Source organism: Engystomops pustulosus, chromosome 3 (genome assembly GCF_040894005.1).
Source record: "Engystomops pustulosus chromosome 3, aEngPut4.maternal, whole genome shotgun sequence".
NCBI classification, from domain to species: Eukaryota; Metazoa; Chordata; class Amphibia; order Anura; family Leptodactylidae; genus Engystomops; species Engystomops pustulosus.
This window is the reverse complement of record NC_092413.1, coordinates 187,303,745-187,329,224: the sequence shown is the minus strand read 5'-3', so window position 1 is coordinate 187,329,224 and position 25,480 is coordinate 187,303,745. Positions and strand designations below refer to the sequence as shown.

General features: G+C 42.1%; 1 protein-coding gene across 1 annotated transcript in view; it reads right to left on the bottom strand.

Annotated features, from left to right (window-relative positions):
* Positions 1-25,480, bottom strand: part of SPHKAP (SPHK1 interactor, AKAP domain containing) — a 164,268-nt gene that overhangs the window by 68,022 nt on the left and 70,766 nt on the right. The window contains exon 3 of the mRNA XM_072143340.1: positions 17,234-17,344. Within this exon, the coding sequence (XP_071999441.1) occupies positions 17,234-17,344 (111 nt within the window). The remainder of the gene's footprint in view (positions 1-17,233; positions 17,345-25,480) is intronic.

Genomic DNA, 25,480 nt, shown 5'->3' with positions numbered 1-25,480 from the left:
GAACACTTTTTATACTTCGAAAATCCTGGGGCACACCACCAACCAAAATAAGGTGTGCAATGAGAAGTACTATGGCCATGAGTGCCCCTGGTGACGAGGAGGGTAGCTGAGGGAGCTTGGGGCAGCTAAGGGAGCTTGGGGCAGCTGTGGGTGCTTGGGGCAGCTGAGGGTGCTTGGGGCAGCTGAGGGAGCTTGGGGCAGCTGAGGGTGGTTGTGGCAGCTGAGGGTGCTTGGGGCAGCTGAGGGAACTTGGGGCAGCTGAGGGTGGTTGTGGCAGCTGAGGGTGCTTGGGGCAGCTGAGGGTGCTTGGGGCAGCTGAGGTAGCTTGAGGCAGCTGAGGGAGCTTGGGGCAGCTGAGGGAGCTTCTGCACAACTTGTTGTTGCTCCTCTGCCATGATGATTGCTGAAGAGTAATAGCGCCTCATCATGTGTCTATGATGCTTGGTGAGGCGTTAATGCAACCTCTGGGGGGCACCATAGTTTGGGGATCTTTCTCCGCGGCACACCACACAAGTGTGCCGCAGAACACTGGTTGATAATCACTGGTCTAGACAAGAGTGAATCAGAGCAACAATTAGCATTTTAGAGGTTTCAATTGTAACAAATGGGTGGATTTTGGAGATGTTCCTGAGATGCATGCGGCAAGAGCGAGCAAGAGGTGGAATATGCGGTGCAAAGGGAAATAGGTGTAATACCTAGCCGCATGCCAGGAATTGTGCCTATTTCAGGGATTGTATTCCAGATTTCAGATGAACAAGCCCTAAAATAGGTGCAATTCCTGGTTCCTGAAAATGGAGGACAGCAAGTATTTGCGGCAACCATAAAGGATATAAATGCCAAGCTGTAAAGGTGCTTTCCAGTGTGCAGAAACGGATGACCTATCTGTAAGAGGACATTACTAAATCAAATTAATGAGGATCCAACTTCAATTGATATCAGCAAAATGTAGGGAGCAGCCATCTTCATACTCAACAGTGTATGTGGTAATCAGAGACCACCAATATGGAGCTGTCTGTTATTTTACTAGTACAATGGGCAGTTCTGGTAGCCATGATACCCAATATTAATTAATCACTATGGGTGCTAGGTGTTTGACCCACACCAACCTGCTATTGATTAGCAAGTCTAAGGAGAGTCAGACCCTGAAAATCCTTAAGGGTAAAAATTTTGAACAAACCAAATAATCTTAATAATATTGTATTTGCTGCAGGTCAAATGAAGGTGTGTTTTTATCCTTGAAGCTTAAAGAGGGTTCTGATCTCAAACATTGTGGAGAGGTTGACCATTACTTATAGTTAAATGTCCTACCTCTGGGTCTTATACTGTAACTTAAGCATTAAGTCACATGACTGATGTGAATCTACCAATGTTTAACCTACTATAGACAGTAGATTATAAGCTTCAGGGGCTAATTTAACTAACCTTGGGCAACATATTTTATAAAAGTACCCCACAACCCAGACTAAATACCCCCTGCACATATCACATTTACACCCTTGATAAAAATCACTACAAATGTAACTATCGCCTTAGTTTTGAACACAGGGAACGTTATTTATTGAAGTTCTTTAACATATCATTCAGCGATGCTGATGTGTTCCCCAACAATTTCATTTAGAAGGACATAATAGACAGTATATGAAACAAATATATTATCTCTCTGACCATCAGCAAATGCTATGTACCATGACCGTGAGTTTTTCCCTGGCACAGTATTATATGTATTTGGGAGAGCACATTTCCAGCTGTAGCTCTGTGCTGGCAGTCTGACCAGCATTTGCTTCTATTGGGACCAGGCCTAGATGGGTAATAAAGCAGTAGCGACAATCATCACAAGAGGGCTCGCTGCAGCTGCAATGTGAATGCGGCTCTGGCCCATCAGCTGCACCTGCCTCCATTGTAATGCCGCCAGATACTAGGATGTGTATGGAGAGCCAGGTTGTCCTTCTAAAGGAGGCCTTGACTGAATGCAAACATTTAGAAAAACATGTGTGCCCACGGGTATAAATAGAGATTGCTCTCAAAATACATGAGTCAGAGGTATTGTTCCACACTGGCTTGTCAAAAGTTGGCCAGACCTTTGTAATTTCTCAAGAAGTGGGCAGCACAGGGGAGAATTGCTGCAATCATGTAAAGTGGTTGGTAGCATCTTATACATTTGTTTTATGTTGTTTTCTACTGAGCTCAGTCCTACAGCTGTATTCAAACCCAGGGGCATAACTACAGTGATAGCAGCCATAGAAGCCACTATGGGGCCCGCAGTGTCAGGGGGCTCTGTCATCTGGAGGATATGTACCATTATATACATATTTTGCTGCACATTTTACAGCATTATACATATATAACATTTATGGGATGTATATATGCTGTTTATGTGAGTGTGTGTGTATATACAGTATGTGTGATGTCAATATACTGTATGTGTGTATATATGCTATAAGTCTGTATATGGCACTGTATGTATGTGTGTATATGTCATGTGTATTATGCATATTTTTAAGCAGGAAGGGGGTCCATTCAGAAGTTTGCTATGGGGCCCTGCTTCTCCTAGTTACTCCTCTGTTCACACCTGTATCACAGAGATGTGTGCTGTTTCCTGTCCTAATGGTGAAAACCTTTGCAAACTGGACAAGTCCCTATAGAGGCCAGTTACATCTGTAATGTGTCTTGGTATCCATTGTATAAGAGATCCAGTGCTACGTGCCTCCTCTAATAAACTTGAACAACATACTGCAGATGTGAGCGAATCCTAAGGGTGAAGACACACTTGGCGTTATTAGGCCGTTTTTGGGCCGTTTTTAGTAGAGTGTTTTCAGATCGGAAAAAAACGCATGCTTTTTTGACCAGTTTGAATTAAGATAATTGGTCAAACCTGTCAAAAACGCATGCGTTTTTTACGATCTGAAAACGCACTAACTAAAAACGGCCCAAAAACATCCTAAAATCGCCATGTGTCTTCACCCTAAGGCTAAATGACCTCGACAAGCCTCTTTCTTAACCATTTCTTCAGTTTTCACGGCTAAGTTGTATCCATTTGCTAACCGTTTTTTCAATGCTTCTAAAAAACGAAAGGCACTAGTCTCTATCACGTGTCATGTATATAAACCAATAAAGCAGTGTTTCTTCGACTGAGGTCACACATAGCGCTTTGAACCCGTTTTTGGCCCGTTTTTAAGCAGTCCATCAAAAAAATGCACGCGTTAAAAAACACATTTGTTTTTAAAAACGTGTGTGTTTTTCGAAAACGCATCCGTTTTTGATCGGTTTTAATTAAAAACACATTTATAAACACATGTGTTTTTTAACGGACTGCTTAAAAACAGGCCAAAAACAAGTTCGAAACGCCACGTGTGACCGCAGTCAGGTTAAAAAACGGTTCAAGAACACACTGTGAGTCACCCAAAAGCAGGTGTGGATATAATGAGTGAGCACATATCAGTGATAAGAGTTACTCCTCCTCTATTTTCACTCCACTCCTAGTTTGTATGTCAAAAGCTGCATTTGAAAAACTAAGCGCCTGGACGCACACTTAATCTTCTTGATGCTGTAACCCTTTAATCAAGTTGTGGTGACCCCAACCATAAAATGATTTTTATTGCTACTTCATAACTGTAATTTTGCTATATATGTATTTTGTTATGAATCATAGTCACAGTGATTCCCCTCAGTCTCCAGTAGTCATAGTGATCCCCCCAGTAGTGACAGTGCCCATCCCAAGTAGCCACAGTGATGACCCCACTAGTCACAGCCCCTCACCCCAGAAGTTGCAGTGATTCCCCCGGTAGTGACAGCGCCCACACCCCGTACTCACAGCCCCTGCCCCCAAAAGTCACAATGAACCTGTCACTAGTCAGAATGATTCCCCCAGTAGTCACAGGAATGCCCCCAGTAGTAGCTAACAATTTCTGGTCACAGGTTCGCTTTAAAGTATGTTCATAATACAGTTTTTATCCTCGACCTTCAATCTGAAAATCCATGTTAAAAATCTCTTGCTTATCTGATGTTGGACTTTCCAACACCAATTTTGTCAAAAATGCTTTATATTCCAAGACACAGCACTCTCCTATTAATTTCAATGGCAGAGCAATTCTGTTTTTTGATGAAAAATCTGTGGCAAAGTTGCTGTGTGAACAAGGTCATACTTTGATTCTTGACTCTTGATACCTGATGCTGAAACTGGATTGTGTCTTGTATTATTTATTAGGACTAACGCCATGTATAACTGTATTGCTGTTATCTTCACAGCATGTAAGCCCGGATAGAGTCATTCAGCTGTGGGTAAGCACATGCAGTATATCCAGTACTCATGCGGACTATTGTAGAAAGTCAAAGGTGAGAGTCAAACATCATTTGAGTTTACAATCTAGAAAACTGTAAAGGTTTTTCATTTTAGAGGATTAAGATAAGAGATTACTGCAGGGGTCTGTGTAGGGGCAGAGTCATCGATTATATGCTGTATGACAACATAAATGCAGTTATATACATAGCCGGGTCTTATCAATTAAAAACTGTATTTACATGCTTAAGGTAACAAATTAGAAAATATATGAAAAATATAATAAACCAACCTCCTTTGGGTCAGAGATTTGTGGTGCGTTCCAAGAGCCATGATGTCTTTGGAGATTTCTGGCAATGTACTTAGAAGGGAATTTTTTTAAATCTAGTTTTATTACGTCCTGCCTCTAGCATACCGTAATAGGCAGATGCCAGCAATAGGGGACTTTTGTCTGAACCACAGTGATGAATCACTGTCGAAGTCTAGGACTATTGACAATGGCATTTAGGGCAGGGAACTGCAGGGATCACAGTTTTCTCTGGTCCTAAAAGTAGTAGAGCTGTGTAATACAACAATCTGATGTAATGTGTATCATACCATATCCTTCATATACAAGAAGGAACATACACTTTCATGTGGCTGTGGTGTAAGCATGTAAGGGAAGCTATTAAGCAGGATCGGCTACAGGTTTCAGTAGGTCCCTGGGCGATAGAGCCCCAGTGGGTCCCTTCGCAGTGAACTCATGTGGCAGCATTAGAAATTCAGAAACCAAAAAACAGTCTCCTGTTCCCTAAAATATTCCATAGTTTATCATACCAAACAGCCCCCTAATGGGCATTTTATACAACCCCCCCCCCTCACCCTATGAATTTATTAGATACAGTTCCCCCACACCTATGGATTCCATATGTACAGGCTTATGTGGGCCCCCAAGCAGCTCTGGGCCCCGGCACTTGCCCTGGTATGCCCAGGGCTGGTGCCGACCCTGCCATTCAGTATAGAACACTAGCTCATTCTTTAAACATCCATCTTCATAGTTTACTTTACCTGACCGCCTGACCAAGTGTCCCCCCCCCCACACCAGATAGGTAATGTTATTACAGTATATAATATGCTTTCCACAGATTATACACACAACCTCTATTTTCATTGGAATTGATTCTCTCCATGTCCAATTATTTTGCTCCGTAAAATCAGTTTCCGCAATCTCAGCTGTTCGGAAAATCAAAGGAGATTTTGTATCCACTAGTAATTATTATGTGCCCTATTGATTCTGTTGTCTCACTATTAATTTTGTAACACACATTGACAGTTCTTATTTATTTTTTGGGGCTTTTAAAATATTTTAGTAAAACATAATTTGTTGCTTTTTATATAATATAATTTAATATAATATAATAATAGCTTTCAATTATGATAGGGAGATGAATATGTAATAGCAAAGAATGAGTGATTACACAACTGTGGGGCAATGTTCTATCTACTCCAGGACATATGTGAGAGTTTTTGTGCCATTAAAATATAAAGTTCCCCCTCTTTGAGTTGGTTAAGACAGGAAAAGAATGGCAGACAACATAAACCAGGGACACTTACTCATAGGTCCAGGCACTGTGACTATGGTAATCTTCTTATATTTGTTATCCATGACCTTCTTCCTTCTAAAATCAACTGTTAAAATTAACCTTATGGGGCTGATGTTCTTTGGAAACACCCCCTCAAAGCCCTTGAGGCCCATAAGGTTAATTTTAACAGTTGAATTTAGAAGGCAGTAGGCTCAGTTCTGCAGATTCATATGCTATTACAATGAGCAGAACATGTCTCACATCCCAGTGCTCTCTCCCCCCTCCCTCTGACTGTGTAATCTAGCAAAAGCAGGAGCTGCAAGGGGAGGGGAGACTTACTCTGCCGATTGAGACAACCAGTGAAAAGATATCACTGAGGGGCTATGGGGGTGTTTCCAAAGCCCCTCAGTGCTGCAGATTCACGGCTGTTATAATGAGCAGAACATGTCTCACCTCCCCTGCGCTCTATCTCCTCCCTCTGTTTGTGTAATCTAGCAGCAGCAGGAAGTGCAGGGGGGGAAGACCCTCTCTGCTGTTTGTAACAACCAGAAAAAAGACATTACTGAGGGGCTCTGAAAACACCCAACAGAACCCCTAAGGCTCATAAGCATAATCTAAACGTTTATTTTAGAAGTAAGTAAGCCAAGTATAACAAATATAAGAAGAATTGTGACTTTATCAAGGTTTTTTTTTTTTTTTGGTAAAAGCCTTGATAAATCCACCCTGAAGTGTCTGGTTGTAGCTTGTTAAGTCTAAAACCCTTTGCTCACCAGGACATACTGTTACGTCCTGGTGCTGCGGGGATATATGGAGAGAGTTTGCAGACTGAGCTCTCTCCATACACAAGGTGTCAGCTGACAACCGCCTGTAACCGTTGCAGTCAGTACTGACACCGATCACACTAGTTAACCTGTTAAGTTCCGCGGTGGAACCCAATGTCACAGAGACTTATAGGCTTGCCATGTATAATGATATCAAAATATAAAAAAGATTATTCCTGTGAATACCGTAACGGAAAATAGCGCCCAAATGTCACCACTTTGTCACCATTTTTTACATCCATGAATATTTGAATAAAAAATGATTAAACAGTCATATAGGTATAATAAATATATTGATATAAATTAAAACGCCAGCAAGTACCTCAAAAAATGACACCTTGCATAGGAACGTACACCAAAGTGTGAAAAATGTATTAGCCTTGGCACATTTTTTTCATTCAAAAGATTTTAAATTTTTTTTGTAAAGCTAAAATCTAAAATTATCTATAAAAATTTGGTATTCCTGTGATTGACCCAAAGAATAAAGAGGAAGTGTCATTTGGAGCACAAAGAGCCCATAAGAATACACCACAAATGTGTTTTTTTTGTCAATTTCACTTCCATTGGAATTTCCAGCTTTCCAGTACATTGCCTGGAATATTAAATGGTGCCACTAAAAAGTACAATTTGTCCCGCAGATAACAAGCCCTCACACATCTCTGTAAACATTATCGCTTTTGGAATGAGGGGAGTAAAAAACAGAAATGCAAAAACGATAAGGGTTGAACAGTACAGTCCGGTAAGGGTTAAACAGTAGAAATCCAAAATAATTAAACAATCAATCATTTATATCAACTGGACAAATTCCAAAAAATGCACTAAAAATTGAGGTTGCGGTCAAACTTGGAGCTTGCTTTGCAAGAGCCCAGGGGTGCGCCTCGGCCTGATTGCATATGCTTTTCCATGGAAGCACATGCGATTGGTAACCAGCACCCGGTCTATTGTCAGCACCCGGTGTCTTTCTTTTAAACAATGTAAGGCACTAGGTGCTGGTTACTGGATGCACCTGGGTGCTTACATTGCATTTGTAAGCGCAACGCTAACACCACGTGTGTCTACAACCTCAAAAGAAAGCAGACAGCCCCTTACTCTGTATAGTGGTTGAAATTAGTCACTGCATCCTAACTCCTATGATCTGTAGTAACCTTAACTGACCACTGCACAGAGGATGGATTTATCACCTGATCTTATCTATGGGGTTGTCAGACTCCCATCAATCTAACATAATAATAATTCCTTTATTTATATAGTGCACACAGATTACGCTGCGCTGCACAGAGCTTCCCAAATCAGTCCCTGTCCCCAATTGGGCTCATAATCTAATTAACCCACCAGTATGTTTTGGAGTGTGGGAGGAAACCCACCAAAACATGGAGAGAACATACAAAGTCTTTGCAGATGTTGACCTGGATGGGACTTGGACCCAGGACCCCAGCGCTACAAGGCTGTAATGCAAACCACTAAGCCACGGTGCTTTTCCCATCAGGTCTCTGGTAATAAACCATCTGAGGCTGTATGAGGGTTTTTTCTAAACAATATCAGCTTAAAAAAACCTACCATTTGATTTGATGCATTATGAAGCAAACATACCTTGAGAATGCTGTAGCTACACTGATGCAGGATCAAATCTTGGTTCATCCCTGAGCTGAGTGGTTTTGCTGATAAAACAATTATATCATTCAGGATCTTGGGAAAGCAAAACCACTCAGCTCAGGGATTAACCAAGAAATAATCCTGCATCAGTGTAGCTACAGTATTCTCAAGGTATGTTTGCTTCATAATGCATCAAATCAAATGGTAAGTTTCCTTTAACCTACGTTGATCTGAGCTGCTATATCTAAGTTGCCATTTCTAAAAAGTTTGGTGGGGGGGGGGATCTGGTTGACATATATGTTGGGGGTTATGTTCTAATTCTTTATGTAACAAATTTATCTGCAAGTGTTGCACTACTTGTATGGATTGGTCATGGCTTATGGGCATGGGGAAGTTAAGTAAAGATTTGCAGTTACACACTGGATTATCATGGGTTACCATAAGTAAGTCAGAAGAAATGCACACTTGTTTTTACAACTGCCCCAGTAAGAAGCTTTATTAAAGATTCTTTATTTCTGCTTTCTTTTTAGGTCCAAGATACAGGTTGATCCCTATTGTACTGAGAAACATGATCTAAATGGCCATTTAGTCTTATTGTTCAAAATTTGATGTGAGATCTGAATGATTTTTCCGACCACTGTCTTATAGCCTCTGCCTCTTTGAAATTGAGATGGAAACCTCTTAACATGCAAATAACAATATTTTCCGACTTGTCTCTGCATCATGGACTCTTGCATCTGATAGCTGCTCCACTAATGTATACTAAGAAAAGATGCAGCGAGATTGATGTGAACTTTAAATCTAGAACAATCCATGAATAAATGTATGAGGCTTTTTATTCACCAGCTTATCCCACCTCTAAGTAGAATGAAAATGAGTTAACCTTTTGGCAGTGGAAAGAAAGGTATTTTAAAGCCCTTCCCAGGCAGAGTCACTTGAGACAAGATGATTGCTACAGAAACACATGATTTTCTCTCGTCCTCATCTGCTACCAACTTGTCATTAAATCCACCTGATATCATACCAGTTGGAAAAACAATGTATCATCTCTGAGTTACATGTGGCTATGTATCCACCTCTTAAAGGCGAAGTCCATAAGGGAGTGGCCCAGCCCCCTCCCATATCCTCGAGTGCCCTTTACTGCAGATATTTATCAATATCTCTTTGAAAGATCACGGAGATCTAGATGTGTCACATCTCCCGAGAGATATCTTGTATCTCGATAAATGTCACCTACATTTACTGTCTAAAGCTTATGACTTGGGAACCGACATTGATTTTTTTTTTCTGTCATTGTTTTATCCTTTATGGCTAACAGGGAGATGTTGCCCTTTTGTGGGGTTGTATTAAATAAAAAAACATGTTTTTTTTCTTACAAACAGCACCTCTTTTTCTCATAGGTAGGTCAAATGGCTTTGTATTGGAGCTCAGTCCTATTGACTATGGCAGAGGTAGGTCATAGACGTGGAATAGAATAAAATCAGAATATCCCTTTTAAAGAATACCTTGCCTTTAACAAACAGAAATAAGGAGCACATAAGAGGTCACAAAGTGTCTGCATATTATGTGATTTGTAATTCTTACTTTCTAGCAGTTTCCTCTCTGCAGTCTGCAGCGTGATCCCAAAGCTACTGTAACTCACCCCAACCCCTTTGTATCTACATAGAGGTTCTTTGTAATCTGACAAATCACTGAGCTTCTGTCTCCCTTTCCAGGAAGATGGAATTCAGCAGAGATCTTACAGTGAGATGTTAGGAAAGAAGGATAAGTAAAGAAACGTAATCAATTGTACTATTGATTTATGCAAAGTTTGCTTTAAAGTTAGTGTTAGTGTAAGAACTACTTTTCATATTATATATCCCTCAGATAGAAGCTAAATGTGTGGTTCTCATCATTTGGACCCTGGCTATTATTTTAACTAGACAGAAATCTATAGTTTATTACATGAGAGAGCGTAGAGAATTGATGCTTGAGAACATGGGCGTAACTTGAGGCGCTGCAGAGGGTGCGGTTGCAATCGGGCCCAAGAGGCTTAGGGGGCCCATAAGGTGTCATTTTCGCATGTGAAAATACAAGTTCTATTAACCATACATTATAGTAGCGGGCCACATCACTGCTTGAGGGTCATGCAGTGATTATAAGAAGTGGACCACCTTGCCTGTCGTAGTTATTGTGATCCATCAGTAGAAGATGGATCTCCTTATTTCTAGCATTCTGCTTCTAAAAATGTCTGCCACCTAGGATTATCTTAATGACAGATACCAATTTTACATAAAATCTGTCTAACGGAGGCAAACCATGTATGTGACGTTTAGTTATGTCACAGTGTGTGTGTTAACCATGTCATTCCCATGTTCATATTCTATTTATGCTCTCAGCTCATACTGTAGGACATTCCCTTTAACAAGATCATCCTTGGACTTGATGCAAACGATTCCCGGTACAGCGAACGTCACTATTCATCCAGAGTTATGAACTAACGTGTAACTTCTGCCTGTCACCTCTCATTACTCACTTGAACATTGCAGCTACGGTATATCCTAGGGACAATCCAGTCTTGCAGGAATGAGTCCCACAATCTCCAGACCACAAGATGACAGCCCATGGTCCCTGGAGTCACTGAGGTTAGTCACCTCCTGTGGAGCATGAGCTATAAAATCCGCAAATCTTTAGAAACCTCTCTGCAATACTAACATTAAGGCTCCAGTACAGGAAAGTATCAAAGACTTCATTCATCTTCCAGAGACTTTGGGGAACATTTAATTTAGGCCCTTCTTGTCTTTTTGGCATCAAAAAGTTACAAAAAAATTATAATGGGCTTTTTTTGCAACTTTTTAGTGCTAATAAAGTACCATATTTTTCGGACAATAAGGCGCACCGAATTATAAGGCGCACCATCAATAAATGCCTACTAAAACATCTAGGTTCATATATAAGACGCACCAGATTATAAGGCGCACCTGATTATAAGGATGAATGACCAGCAGGTGGCAGACCTGTGCACAGTTCAGGGCAGCTATTGTCTGTAAGTACGGTTCATATATAAGGTGCACTGGACTATAAGGCGCACCTTTGATTTCTGAGAGAATCAAAGGATTTTTTGTGTGCCTTATAGTCCGAAAAATACGGTACCCCCCCTCTCAGAAAAATTTGATTTAAACATAGAACCTCTTCGCTGTGTAAAGCCAGATTTATGACTTGCAATATTATAAAAAAAAATCAACAAAAAATGCCATAGTCACTGATCCTGGTGAATGTGCTGAATTTCCTGAATAGTTATGACCATGTGATATTTTAGCTTTTCTTGTTTAGTAAATTGGCAAAAATATCTTCATTTATGTATTTTTCTGTCAAGATGGGGGCAGAGTGTACATTAACTTCTCAACGCCGAAGCCCTTATACTTTTTTATGTTTAAATTTTTTACTCCCACCTTTATTTTTACACGTAAAGAGCTCTGTGATGGCTTGTTTTCTGTGTAACAAATTGCACTTCATAGTGACGGTATTTAATATTCTATGCCATGTACTGGGAAGCGGGAAAAAAATTCCAAATGCAGTGAAATTGGTGAAAAAACTCATCTGCACCGTTTTCTTGTGGGCTTGGATTTTACGGCTTTCATTGTGCGTCCCAAATTACATGTCTGCTTTATTCTTGGGTCGGTGCGATCCCGGGGATAACAAATTTATTTAGGTTTTATAATGTTTTCATACATTTACAAGAATTAAAACCTCCTGTACAAAATAACTTTTAACTTTTTCAGACTTTGGTGTACAGAGCTGTGGGTGGTGTCATTTTTTGCGACTTTTGATGCCATTTTCAATGCTTCTATTTTTAGGACTGTACAGCCTTTTGATCACCCTGAATTTTTTATATTTTTCAAAATGGCAAAAAAGTGACATTTTCAAATTTGGGCGCTATTTTATATTACAGGGTTAAACATAGTGAAAAAACCTTATTATGTTTTGACAGATCAGGCATTTTTGAACATGGCGATACCTAATGTGTTTGTGATTTTTACTGTTTATTTATACTAATATGACTTCTAGGTAAAGGGCGATGATTTTAATTTTTAGTTTCTTTTAAAAGTTTTTTTTGTTTTTTACTATTTTTCAGAACACTTAGGGTACTTTTACCCTAGGTTATCTGATTGATCCCATCATATACTGCAATTCTTAAGTATGACAGTATATGGGAATTTTCCTACTTCATTACAATGTGCTAATCACACATTGTAATGAATGGATTAAAACGAGACAGCCTGTCATGGCGACCGATTTTCACCAAGATGGCGGCGTCTATGTTTGTGGTGATTGACAGGTTACCACGCGCAAATCTCCAGGACCTATACCTAGCGATTTCTGCAGTTTATTAATGTTGAATTCCCATTATAAGTGCCCTAAAACCCCCTGAATAAATACACAATTTGTAACCTATTTGAAATAACAAAATGCTATACAAAAAGCAGAAAATGTACTCAAAACACAAACAACTTTTACGTTTCCTTTGAATTTAATGGAAAGATGATGAAAAGCCCTGACCCTCCAAGAAACCAAGTGCTGAGAATACAAGACAGGACGTGAATTATCACAAATCGTTGCTACTATTTCTGTCCTGTACTAAATATACATGTCCTGCTCTCCCCGGTGACTGAATAACACAATAACATTTTCTACTACACAGACCCTACAAAATGCTTTATCCCGGATCCTTAATGAGCGGTTTTAATGAGGCCAGGATATTCCTGCACAGGCTAACTAGAAAGGCACGAGGCATGTCAGAATGGCGCTTTCAGTGTGTGTGACATATTTCTTCTGTAATGACAATATGGGATTGATAATGACTTGCTTGCTGTTATACATTACATGGGAAGCCTATAACTAAGTCTATGCACACAAATCCAGGAGATCTAATTAATTTCAGAAATATGTGAAATGCGTATTGCTAAAATATCACAAAATCTGTTTTTACTGCTTACGTCTGTGAAATACCTTTTCGTACTCTAGGAAACATCCTTTTCAGTGGCGTAACTAGAAAAGGCAGGGCCCCATAGCGGATTTCTGAATGGGGCGCCACTTACCCCATAAAAAATATACATACAGTATATACACTACCATGTATACACATGCATCATATACATAGACATACAGCATATACACATCACATATGCAAACACATTTAGAGCATATACACATCACAAATACATACATTTTAGCATATTCACACCAAATACCTCTGACACTGTGGGCCCCATAGCAGCTGCTATGGCTGCTACCCCTGTAGTTTCACCCCTGATCCTTTTCACTCCGTATAATCTTTATGATCTGGAACTTCTGCTACCCAGTTGTTATCCATGGCGATTAACTCTTCCATCCCTTACTCTTGCCCGACCTCCGGGCTCCATCAATCATATATAGGTTTCATGCTCCCCTATTCTCATTCTAAGGGTTTTACAATGTTGGGGTTGCTTATGTTGTGTTACTACTTGGTATTCACCAAGTGTGCCTTCCTGTCTCTATTAATGAGATAGGGACATATGGGGAAATTTATCATCAAGTTTCTGAGTATATAGTATGTAGTGGTATCTTCTAACTATATATTCCTGTAATTGATGTAGATATAAATAGCACTCTACAATACAAGCTACCAAAAATAGTCTCATTAATGGTAAATGAATACCTCTCAAAATACAGAAAAGGTAAAATAATAAAATATCCCTAAAATAATGCAGAACCTAATAATGCCATACATTATAGTAAAATATGCCAGATTATTATAGGCCGGGGACAGACAGAAATGCCAGCTACTGAGCCCAAAACCCAGCAAACAGTAATTGTAAGATTGTGAATCATTATATATGATTATGGATGTAAGTCTCATCCCAGGTATACACCTGGGTTTTACCTGAAATGTATATTTTGGGGGAAAATATACATACATGCAATTTCTGACTTGGTATATATCTGCTGTTTACTGGATAACAGACAGGAGAAGGACATAGTATAGATTAGTAAAGAGAGTTGACCAATCATGCAGTTAGCGAGTGTGATAGACTTGTCTAAAGAGATGGGTTTTAAAGGAAACCTACCACTTGAAGAGGCAGGTATAAGAAGAAAATACCGAGCACCAGCTCAGGGTGAGCTGGTGCCGGAGCTGATTTTTGTTAGTGTTTTAAACCGCTGTATCGCGGTTTAAAACACTTTTTGAACTTTATAGCCGAAGCTGCTTCGGCACAGGGAGGTACGCGCTCAGCGCTTACCATGCGCGCGGCTCTCCTTCACTTCCTATGTAGCCGTGCGCACGGTCGTGCGCATGGTGCGCCGAGCACGTACCTCCCTGCGCCAAAGCAGCTTCGGCTATAAAGTTTAAAAAGTGTTTTAAACCGCGATACGGCGGTTTAAAACACTAACAAAAATAAGCTCCGGCACCAGCTCACCCTGAGCTGGTGCTCGGTATTTTCTTCTTATACCTGCCACTTGAAGTGGTAGGTTTCCTTTAAGAGCACGTTTAAAGGCGCTTCTCAGTATAAATTTAGGCATTTGGTTTCGGTGGCCATGGGCCCCTTAGAAGCCTTGGGCCCCAAGCTACCACTCAAACTGCTTTTATTATAATTCACTACTGTATAGCACTGTTTAGTACTGCCTATAAAGTTATGATGGAGGTACATATAATACTGCCTTCCTGCTTCTCGCTTTGTGCTGACCAAGGAAAGTAGTAACCTCATTGTGTAAAAAAGAGAGAAAAGTACAGAAACAAAAAAACTGAACACTTAAAAAGTAAATACGGTAAGTCCAATAGGTAGTGCAGTAATAATGTATTGCATATTCGCATAATATGTTATAGACAGTTTATTTTTGCTGAGTATTCCATAACTTACTCCAGAGCTTGTGTTATGCAGAAGACCTGAATAATAAAAATGATAAAAATGTCATCCTAAACTACATAGGCTGTAGCTGCAGGACTGTCTGTTTCCCGCAGGATAACTCAGAGTACGGCTGGCACATTGCTGTTTATTAGGTGCAGCAGTCACCTACCAGTGCATTTACTTTTCTGGCAAGTTCTGTAAGACTAGCGCCTGGCTCCTAGGAGATATTTCTTCCATTATTCTCCAATGAAAGCAATGAAATCAGCCATACAAGCTTTGTCCCCATCCACACTGCCTGCACTTCTTTAACTGATAGCCTTCCATTCCTTAATGCATTTTTTGGATCAAGTGTTTTGTACACCTTCTATTTCTGGTGCCTTAATACTTTAGGTTCTATTTGTAAGAATGTAATAGTTTTTCTTCCCAGCAGAATTTCCCCGGTGTCATAGGAGGGAGATTATCTTAAAGAGTTTGCTGAAAGAAACCGATCTGAACCACGTGAAGGCGTTTCATTATCTGTTTATGGCAGAGTTGGATTACGTGCCCACGGGACTCCAGGCAAGCTGCCACTTTGCCCGGCTCCTCATCAAGCTGTTCCTAAACCTCCAGTGATGCGCTCTGTCCTTTCAAGCTTATAACGTAGCTGTTCATGTGGCTTATAGAAGGAAGTACTTGTCAGGTACTCTGCGCCTTTGGCCGAGGATGATGGATATTGCTATTTGTAATCTTCTTTCTTTCTGATTGAAAACTACTATGGAAAGCTTTCATAGGGATAACGTTAGTCATAGAAGATGTGTAGGTGAATGTGTGCCATACACTATATATTTATTTTAGGTGTAACCAGACTTTGTGCCAAAGGAAGTAGAGAAAGAAGAATATTTTAACAATTAAATCAGATTTTGAGTTTGCCAACCTTTTAACTTTATTTTACATCAAAGATCAACTTGCCTTTATCTATAATGTTTTGTTATATAAAGGATATTTATAAATGAATCTACATAGACTAGTAGAAAGGGTTAATAAACATTGAGAGACATTGGCCATTTCAGTCATGCGCCGTACTACTGGCATCAAATGTCATCACGACTTCAGCCGTCACATGATGTTGCATGTAAATAGAGATCAGAAATGGCCATCCACTCTCAATGGGGACAGAGAATGGACATGGTTACTGAACTCTGGCATTGCATCCAACATAACCCAATGAATCAGTATTAGATTAGCCAACATGATGCACCGGTGAACCCAGTCTCTATCCTACCGTAATAATGGGCCGCAAAAATACAACAGAAACTGCCAAATTGGGAGGTTGGTAGGGTCTATGATGAAGAGTGGCCAACTTCTAGGCCCAAAGAACTCCAGTCCATCACTGAACCAACTGGACAGTTACCACCTGAACATAAAATCTAGTAAATTATCAGGACCTTCAGCGAATGTCGGCGTCTAGAAAGCTCCTTCTAATAACCATAGTTAATTACGATTCTACACTTCTGACATTGATCATAGTTCTAATCCTGACAGTCTAAATGGATTATCTTCAACCTTGACTAGGGATTATGGAGATTCTGGGTTAATAATCTATATATATTCACATTTCATATACTATATAAATAAAATATAACTGGATCAGTTCTGGTTTAGAATCTGGGCTTCCATTTAAGAACATTAGAAACATTTGGAGGAAACCTGTATTTAAGCCATTAAAGTGAAAAAATAATGCCATTGATTCCATTAAATGGGAATTCAGAGAGGACAAAAAATATTCTACCTTTTTGAGAGCTGTTGTGTCTACTCTTGCAGCCTTGCTGTAATAAGGTCAACTACAATACCGCAACCCATAAATAAGAGTGGCGCTATTTTAGAATGAAAGCAGTAATTCTTCTCATATCAAATATACCCCTTTGAACAGAACCTGTCAGCAGAACTATTCAGAGAGCACTTCAAGGTGAAGAACCTCTTTGTAGAACTTGTAGAAGCTACAGCCCTTGTGTTTTCATAACCATAAACCAAGGAATATAGTCCCTCTATAGTCCAGAAACTCTCCAAAAACCACTGACTGATTCCCTATGACGTTCCCTACGGAAAGAAGTACAGTATTGTCTATACACTGTTACTTACAGATGTGCAGTTGGGTTCCATGCTCTCCTCTACTAGGCTGATCTTGCAAAGGTTTTTGGAATTTTGGAGCCAGTACTCTAATGAATCTGTAGATCGGCTGGGGCAGATGACCTGTAAATAATATTGTAAAGACAATATTTACTGTATACAGAAAAATCAACATTACAGAAGGTTGATGTAAACAGATGAAAATGGAAATGTATCGCAGAATTATGTTGCAAATAAGATATTGGCATTCAACCACCTTTGACGTTCCTTTTACTCATATCTATGGGAATTGCATAGCTATTCTCTCCCTTATCCTAATAATGTTATGAGAAATGCTCAATATACTATAGTTATTAACATTCATTTTCCTATTACTATAGTTAATACTGTACCTTAGGATTAGGGAATGGCTATATATACAAAAACATAGCAAGTAACTGTTTGTGTGCACTTTAGGGTGCGTCCACACGTTCAGTTTTTGATGCCCAAACCAGGAGTGGAGTGAAAATAGAGGAGAAGTAGCTCTTCTTAATGCTAAGTCCTCACCCATTATGATCCTCACCTGCTTTTGGCTTCAAAAACTGCATCTGAAAAGGAGAACGTGTGACTGCACCCTTAGGGCGCGTTCACACTTTGCGCTTTGATTCAGTTTTCATTGCGTTTAAAACGCATTACAACAGCTGAGGAGAGGTGATTTGCCTAATTACATTACTATTTACATTTGTTAATGTGATGTTAACACATTGTTAACACATGCATTAACATTGCGTTTACAATGCGTTTTGTAAATGCAAATTTTAACAGTAATGTATTTAGGCAAATCCCCTCTCCTCAGCTGTTGTAATGCGTTTTAAAACGCAATGAAAACACAACCAAAGCGCAACTTGTGAACATGCCCTTAAACTTTTGGATATCAGTCAGGGCTGTAGCTTTCGATAATCCTTTTATCTTAGTCCTCCCCCCCAAAAAAAATAGTTATGAGCTGCTGTAATCTGTAGGACATCTTGCATCAAGTACTTGTTACATGGTATCCCTGGAAATAAATAGAATTTGAGAATCCTCCAGAGTAGTAGTTTTCCTTCACTTTAGCCTTTAGATGAGTAAATCCCTAATAATGTTCAATTGTTAATGCTACTTTGATTTAATACAGAAAGGATATTGGAAAACTGTATAACCTTACCTAATACAAACAATAGTATTTGTTTGCTCAAACTAGACAACCCCTTTAATATTGATATTCTAGATGCAAGACACTGACACTGAATAAGCCTGGCATGAACACATTGCAATCATTTGGAAGTACTTGGCACCGTGTTCTGTGTAGCGGCTGAAAGCAGTCAAGGCAGCTGCGGCCCCTGTTGACTTTTATTGCTAGGACGCCCATTATTAAAGTTTACTTTTACTATATTGTTTTAATAATATTTATGTTAATATAATATTTTATGTTTTATATTTAAAAATACTTAAAGAACTGTTAACATATAGTAGAATCTCATTTCATATTATGATCAACAGAACACTGGGTTTTCGGGGAATGGGCAGTATCAGGACCAAAGGCGATCTGCATCACTGACAGGGGAGAAAAATTAGTAAGAGACTGTGAAAAATGACCCATATACTGGTCCGATCCCATAAACTGCACAATGCACAGGAAGGGAGTCTTTGCATCATACAGAAATATAATGTAAGGACTCCCTGTCCACCCACCGAAGTGCAGAAATAGTACTGTAAAAACTATGCTGTCCTGCCGGCAGACATGTAGTCCTTACATTACAGCATATTATTATATTATGATGCAAGGACTCCCATTATATGCAATGTGTTCAGTCAGTGGGAATGTGTTCAACTGAATCTCAAATATAGACGGCACACGGTTGAGACCTGTTTAACGTCCACATTTTTCATGCTCCAATAGACTTCTATGGGAGGGCAGAGCTTCAAACAAGGGCAAAAACAAGGGCAAAAATATGACCTGCTCTGAGTTTTGAAGTTTGGGGAGACGGCTCATATATTGGGCTGAGGAAGCCACAGCTTTGTGTGTCAGCCCATAAAAATACAAGGGGACATGTATGGAAATACATGAGGACTAGCTATTGAAACAACAAGTAGTGCACAGCCTAAAAGAGGGTTCGTGTAAATGAAGGATAACACCTATTAACCATATTAAGGAATTGTTGCACAACCCCTTTAAGTGTCTATTTTTTGTACTTTCTTTACCACCTTATTTCTGGACGGTACAGGACCCCTAGTCCATACAGTGGATATTAGAGTCCTATTTGATGGTATTATCAGTACATCAATGTGTTAACTGGAGAAACTAAATGGCTTCTGCATATATCAGAGCGATAAATAACCAAATCATTTATTGCAAATCAGATCTCTTCATTCTCAGACACGAAACCTCGGTTAATTGAATCACTCGCCCTAATTACAGGTTATTAAAAGGAAAACAAGCCGTGGATGGATCATTGCTGAGCTGAGACCAAACAGGAGGCATTGTGCATTCAGAGAGCGGCCTGGCCTCCAGCAAAGTGCAGGCCTGGGAGGACTGACAGCACATTACTTGCTGCAATAAGGAGCTGAACATTTAACGTGAAGGCGAATGACTCATCTGAACCGCACTGAGGAGTCTGAGCTGTGATTTGAAGGTTTTAGAGCACACACTGTACAGAATGGCGCTATCATTAATAATACCTTAGTAAATAATAATATATTTATCAAAGCATGACATTTTGGCATGGGAGTCAGAAGTTCGGTAAGTCCTCTTATGGCTGACTCATTAGATGCCCTCCTACTGTGCGATTACAGGTAAACATTTTTATTTTCTGAAGCCACTTAGAAAACTCTCCTACATGTTCCATCATTTATTATTTAAAGAAAACTTGCCACATGCAGATGCAACACCCCTGCCAATGTATAGGGAAGGTGGTAGTTGCGAATAGCTGCCTCTCCATGTCAGGATCTATCTGGTGAGCCTGCGCAACTCACCCAGAGGATAGTGCTAGGAGAACTTAGTGTAAATTGCAGCTGTAGATTCTGCCTGGAAAGGCAATAGTTAAATTAGTGTATGTAGTTATCCAATTATGTGGCTGTATTGTTAGCTGGAGTGTGATTGGAGAGGTGCTACCACCTGACCAGGGGGAGGATAAAACCCCTGTGCAGAGGGAGCACATGGTCTGTCGGTCTTAGCTGGTCAGTCTGGTCTAGTCTGGATTGAAGAAATAGACAGTGTGTGCAGCAGGTACTGATCCCAGGAACTAAGTCAGAAGACTCTAACCCAAGAGCTGCAGCTTCCACAACTTGGACACAGCTCCACCTCAACTACCCCAGCTTGCATCTACTACCAGGCTGGTGCACTATTCCTGCAGACCACTTTCCATGACCACTCCAGTAACCAGAATCTGATGTTAATCATATTTGGGCCATTGCCTGCTGTTTGAGGTTCAATAAAGAACTGTAATATATACACACTTATGGGGACGCATATACGACCGACATATATACGGCTGACATATATACAGCGTTTATACATACATGGCAGTGGGCGCATGGCGCTCTACGGGAGCTGGACGGTGCCACACATGTGCAGCACCGTAACGTTCCATAGCCAGGAGAAAGATAGGACATGTCTCATCTTTCTCCTGTAATACGGCGCCGTGGCCATATATTGTTATGGAGAGTGGTGAGGGTGAGTGGTGCTCACCCCTACTCCTATCCCCGGCGCCGACGTGTGCCCACCGTACTGTATTACGGAAACGTCTGTGTGAATATAGCCTAAAGTGTTTTGCACACCGTTGCCTCTGTCTGATCCCTTGATAAGGCTGTCTACCATCACGGGCTTCCCCATCCATCACCCAGGGACTCATCCTACAGACTCTCAGGGGTTTTCCCAGGTAGAAACCAGTACATCAGCCTCTCCCTCCATATTTCTTACACACACCACCTGCTGGAGACCTGCCAGGCTATGGAACAGCCCTCCGGTCCCCATACCAAGCACCATGATATCAGCGCACCCTAGGCCGTAATCGCCAGCCACTCCGGTATTCTGGGCCCAGGCTGCCTCCAGGCCCACAAGAAAAGGCTAGACCCTGGTGAGGGATGTTGAAAGTGACGTCACAAACAGGATATTTACTTCTGTGCCTTATACTGGCACTTTAAACTGTCCTTTTACCAAAAACTGTGCTGCCTAAACCTGCTGCCATCTGGGTTTAGGCCTAAGTGATTGTGATCTACAACATAAACTGTGTTATTTTATCGCCACGTGCTGTCAAGCGCTGCTCCAGCACCCACTAGGTTAATCCCTGCAAAAGAACTGTGTCAGCTCTGCTACATCCGGCACTGCAGCGCCCAAAGCGTTAACCTGTGGAAGACTGTGTGGCGCAGCAAGGAATTCCAGCCGCCAAATCGTCACTGACGCGAAATCCAGGCTGCTGACTGCGCTCCATCCCCCATGCACAAATGGCACATCTACTTAGATGTAGGGGAGGAGCTCCAGTGTGCCACGTGGAGCGACCAGGAAGCTTTTATCATGGCGAGACCAGAACTGCTCAACCTGGAAGACACCCCCAAATTTGAAACGGTCATCGTACTGGATGCTCAGCCCATCCAGCGGCCATCTGCCTCTCAACGTTTTCAGCAAGGACTAATCTAGCGCTGGTGCCGAGAGTCCGCACGAACCTGCAGGACACCATCTTAGACCAAAGTTGGCTAGAGCGGGAGGCCCAACAGTTCGTGGCTGGTTGTTCCACCAAAGGTACCTGGGTCGATATCAAGAAGGAGTACGGGTCCGCCACCCAGGAATATATTGGGCGGGAGGACAATCCCGCGACACTTCCTACCTAGAGTTGCACAGACAGGATGTTATAGAGCAGGAGGGGTTAAATGGATTGTACATAGTGTTCTAGCCGTAGGAGGATAGGAGGATAGGACTCTTTGTACAATCATTCAACTTCTCCAGCTCTATAACATGCTGCCTGCAGATAGGACACTATGTACAATCTGCTCAGTTCCTTCTGCTCTATAACATGCTGCCTGCAGATAGATCACAATGTATAATCTTCTCAGCTCCTCCTGCTCTATAACACACTGCCTGCAGATAGGACACTATGTACAATCTTCTTAGCTCCTCCCGCTCTACAACATCCTGCCTGCAGATAGGACACTATTCACAAGCTGCTCAACTTCTCTTGCTCTATAAGATTATTCCTACAGATAGGACCCTGCGGGGCATTTATTCATTTTGGCGCAGGGTGGCGATGGAAATGTGCTATAATTTTCAGTGTGATTTAAGTTTGTGGCGGAACGGTGCACAAACCAAAAGATTAAGAACTGTGTCCACATTCATGAAGGTGAAATAGAACTCCCTAGACTTACTTTCATCTGCTCTCTTTTTGGGCCACAAAACTAGAAGCATCAGAAAAGTGTTGGATTCACAAGCGGTAACACAACTTTTTGCCAAAAAAACAGAACAAGTCTTGAGTGTTGGAAAAGCACCAATATTGTGGCGCTGCCTCTTCATAGATAAAGCGCAAGAGGTGCAGCAAGGGAATAAATAAAAAAAATTCCGCCAGTTTTCCGATTCAAAGTCGATATAATCTGCTCAGCTCCTCCTGCTCTGTAACATGTGCAACATCCCCCACCGGGGCCTAGCCCTTGAGGTGAGGCCTGGAGACAGCCGGGGCCCGCGGTACCGGAGTGGCTGGCGGTTGCGGCCTAAGCACGCTATTGTCACGGTGCTTGGTACGGGGGAACCGGAGGGCTGTCCTACAGCCTGGCAGGTCTCCAGCAGGGTGGTGTTGGCAAGAAAAGATGAGGGAGAGGCTGCTATAGCGGATCTCCCTGGGGCAACCCCTTAATGTCCCGAGGGTGAGTCTCTGGGTGATGGACAGGGTGCCGGTGATGAATGCAGCCGTATTAGCAGGGACCAGACGGAGACAGAAGTTGAAGAAAACAACTTACAGTTCTTTATTTGAACCGCAGGAACCGCAGCAAACGTGCCTTTAACAGGTAGATGGAGTGCTGAGATGTGAATTGGAGGGAGCCTCAGGAGATAGTTCACCAGCCTGGATGTAGAGGGCAGGCTGGGAGGCAGCTGTGTCCTGGTAGGAACCTTCAGCTTGTCCTGTAGGGCTTCAGGTATCACCTTTAAAGGTAAGATGATACCCCTTTTCCTCACTACACTACTCTAGTCTTCTTGCTCCACTCTTCAGAGGCAGGGGCTAGGCTCTTCCTGCTCTGGTATGGGCTGGACTGAGATTGCTCACTCACTCACTGATCTCTAGGATTCTCCTACACTGGAATCTCCCTAGAAAGACCTCTAGAACATTCCTGGCCAGAGGTTTTATTACCTTCCTTTGGTCAGGTGGTGGCTGCTCCTCCAATCACATGTCAGCTTACAGAGCACACGATGTAACACATATCATTGGATAACAGCATCTGGCATTATACAAAATACTTAACTCCTGCCTTGCCAGGCAGGATTCACCACTGCAATACCGCTATGTCCTATCAGGACCATGTAGTGTAAGGTGATTACATGCAGGTGGGACGTATTCGCAAACCCTACCTCGACATTGCATCGGCGAGGGTGTTGCATACCCCGGGGGCAATTGAAAGAGCCGCCCTCGGCTCGATTACCGATGGTTTGGGCACAGAGGGGGCTAAGGGCACTTCTAGGAAGTGCAGGCTATGTGAGGTGTAGGGACAAACCGCCCATGGTCCTGGAGACAGGCACCTGGGTTGGTGTCGGACTAAGACAAAAATATGTAGCTGTATGACAATTGGTCGCTGACGCCATTAAACCGAACTGTACAGTAGGAAAGGTGTGGAGTCGTGTCCTGTAATCCACTCCTTGCACCAAGGCCTGTATATTTGTTTTATCAACACTTCTTCCCTGGCGGCAATTATATAAGTGTGTATATCTGCATTGCGTTAGCATATGCGACACAAGTACCTCCTGACTGACAACCTTACCCATGTATGAGTGGCATCCAGGTGCTATCTTTGTAACACCCCCGGTCCCCTTAGGACCCGCAGTTTACGGACTACCCCCACGTGCAAACCTCAGTTTGAGGGATCAGGTAGCGGTCAGTGTTTTACATAAAAAGACGGTCCGACACAGCCACACTACAACCTGAAAAGCCTATGAAAGGGTTAATGCAGACTACTGGCAGATATGACAGTGTGCAAACAGGTTAAGATCACATTGGCTTAGGAGCCCAATGGGTACACATCTTATAACATTGCAAACGTTACAGAGGTGGATAGGCTACGCAGGGTAGCGCGATAGCAAATGTCTCTTTTCCTGCAAAGAAAAGGCATAAAAAGTGCAAGCAGAATGTCCATACCTAAAAAGGAAGGCATTAAGTGCAAAATGATAATCAATAGACATAGCAACTTTTCCCTGGAGTATCTGGCAAAAGTCTCTCAGAAGGTCTCTACTGACAAAGTCCATCTTCTGGGTACAGCCCTTGATGTGGGGGAAAAGTGCAATGAAGAAGCAAAGGGTCTCCTCTATTTGGAGAGGGACAGAGTCCTTTGATGAAATCTCTGCTGTGGCAGAGGAAGGGTGCTATCATAGCACATGACAGTGTATAATCTCTTGACTGAGATAAATAAGGGTAAGAGTCGCTGCAGGAAAGTCTCTGGCTCTTCGGGATAAGAGGAAATAAATATACAATATGTACAATGGACATAGTACCTGGAGAGGGCGACAGCCCTTCAGGGGTTAGTCAGATGCACCTTCGCTGGGTTCAGCAGGGGCAGGATCCAAAGTCAGCAGGGAATCCTGTGCATCCTCAGCGGGAGTAGGTGCCGGCTGGGGACACCCGGTGGCAGTAGTGGGTACTGCAGGTGCAGCAACATCCTCCGGACCTTCAGGGGAAGAGCGCTGTCGCCCGGGATGTCGGCTGTTCCAGCCGGGGGCTCAACTGAGCCAGGGACCACGGAGGGGTCCAAGAAGAAATAAACAGAGCCCGGCAGCCGAGCCGCGGCTCCTTCCAGCTCCGGTTCTTCCGGGGCCGGGTCATCACCCCATTGGTAACCGGCAAGGGGAGATGTGGGCCTAGATGGAACCTCCGGACAAGGTTCGCTAGCCGGAACGTCTTCTCCCACAGAAGAGCCGCGGGACCTGGCAATGCTCCCGGCAGGGGAGACGGTGGGGGTGGCGCCCTGTATCATGCCCGGCCCATGGATGGCGATGGGACCCGTACTCACGATTACCGTGGATGGGGCATTCACGTGGGTCACCGCCCGGGGACT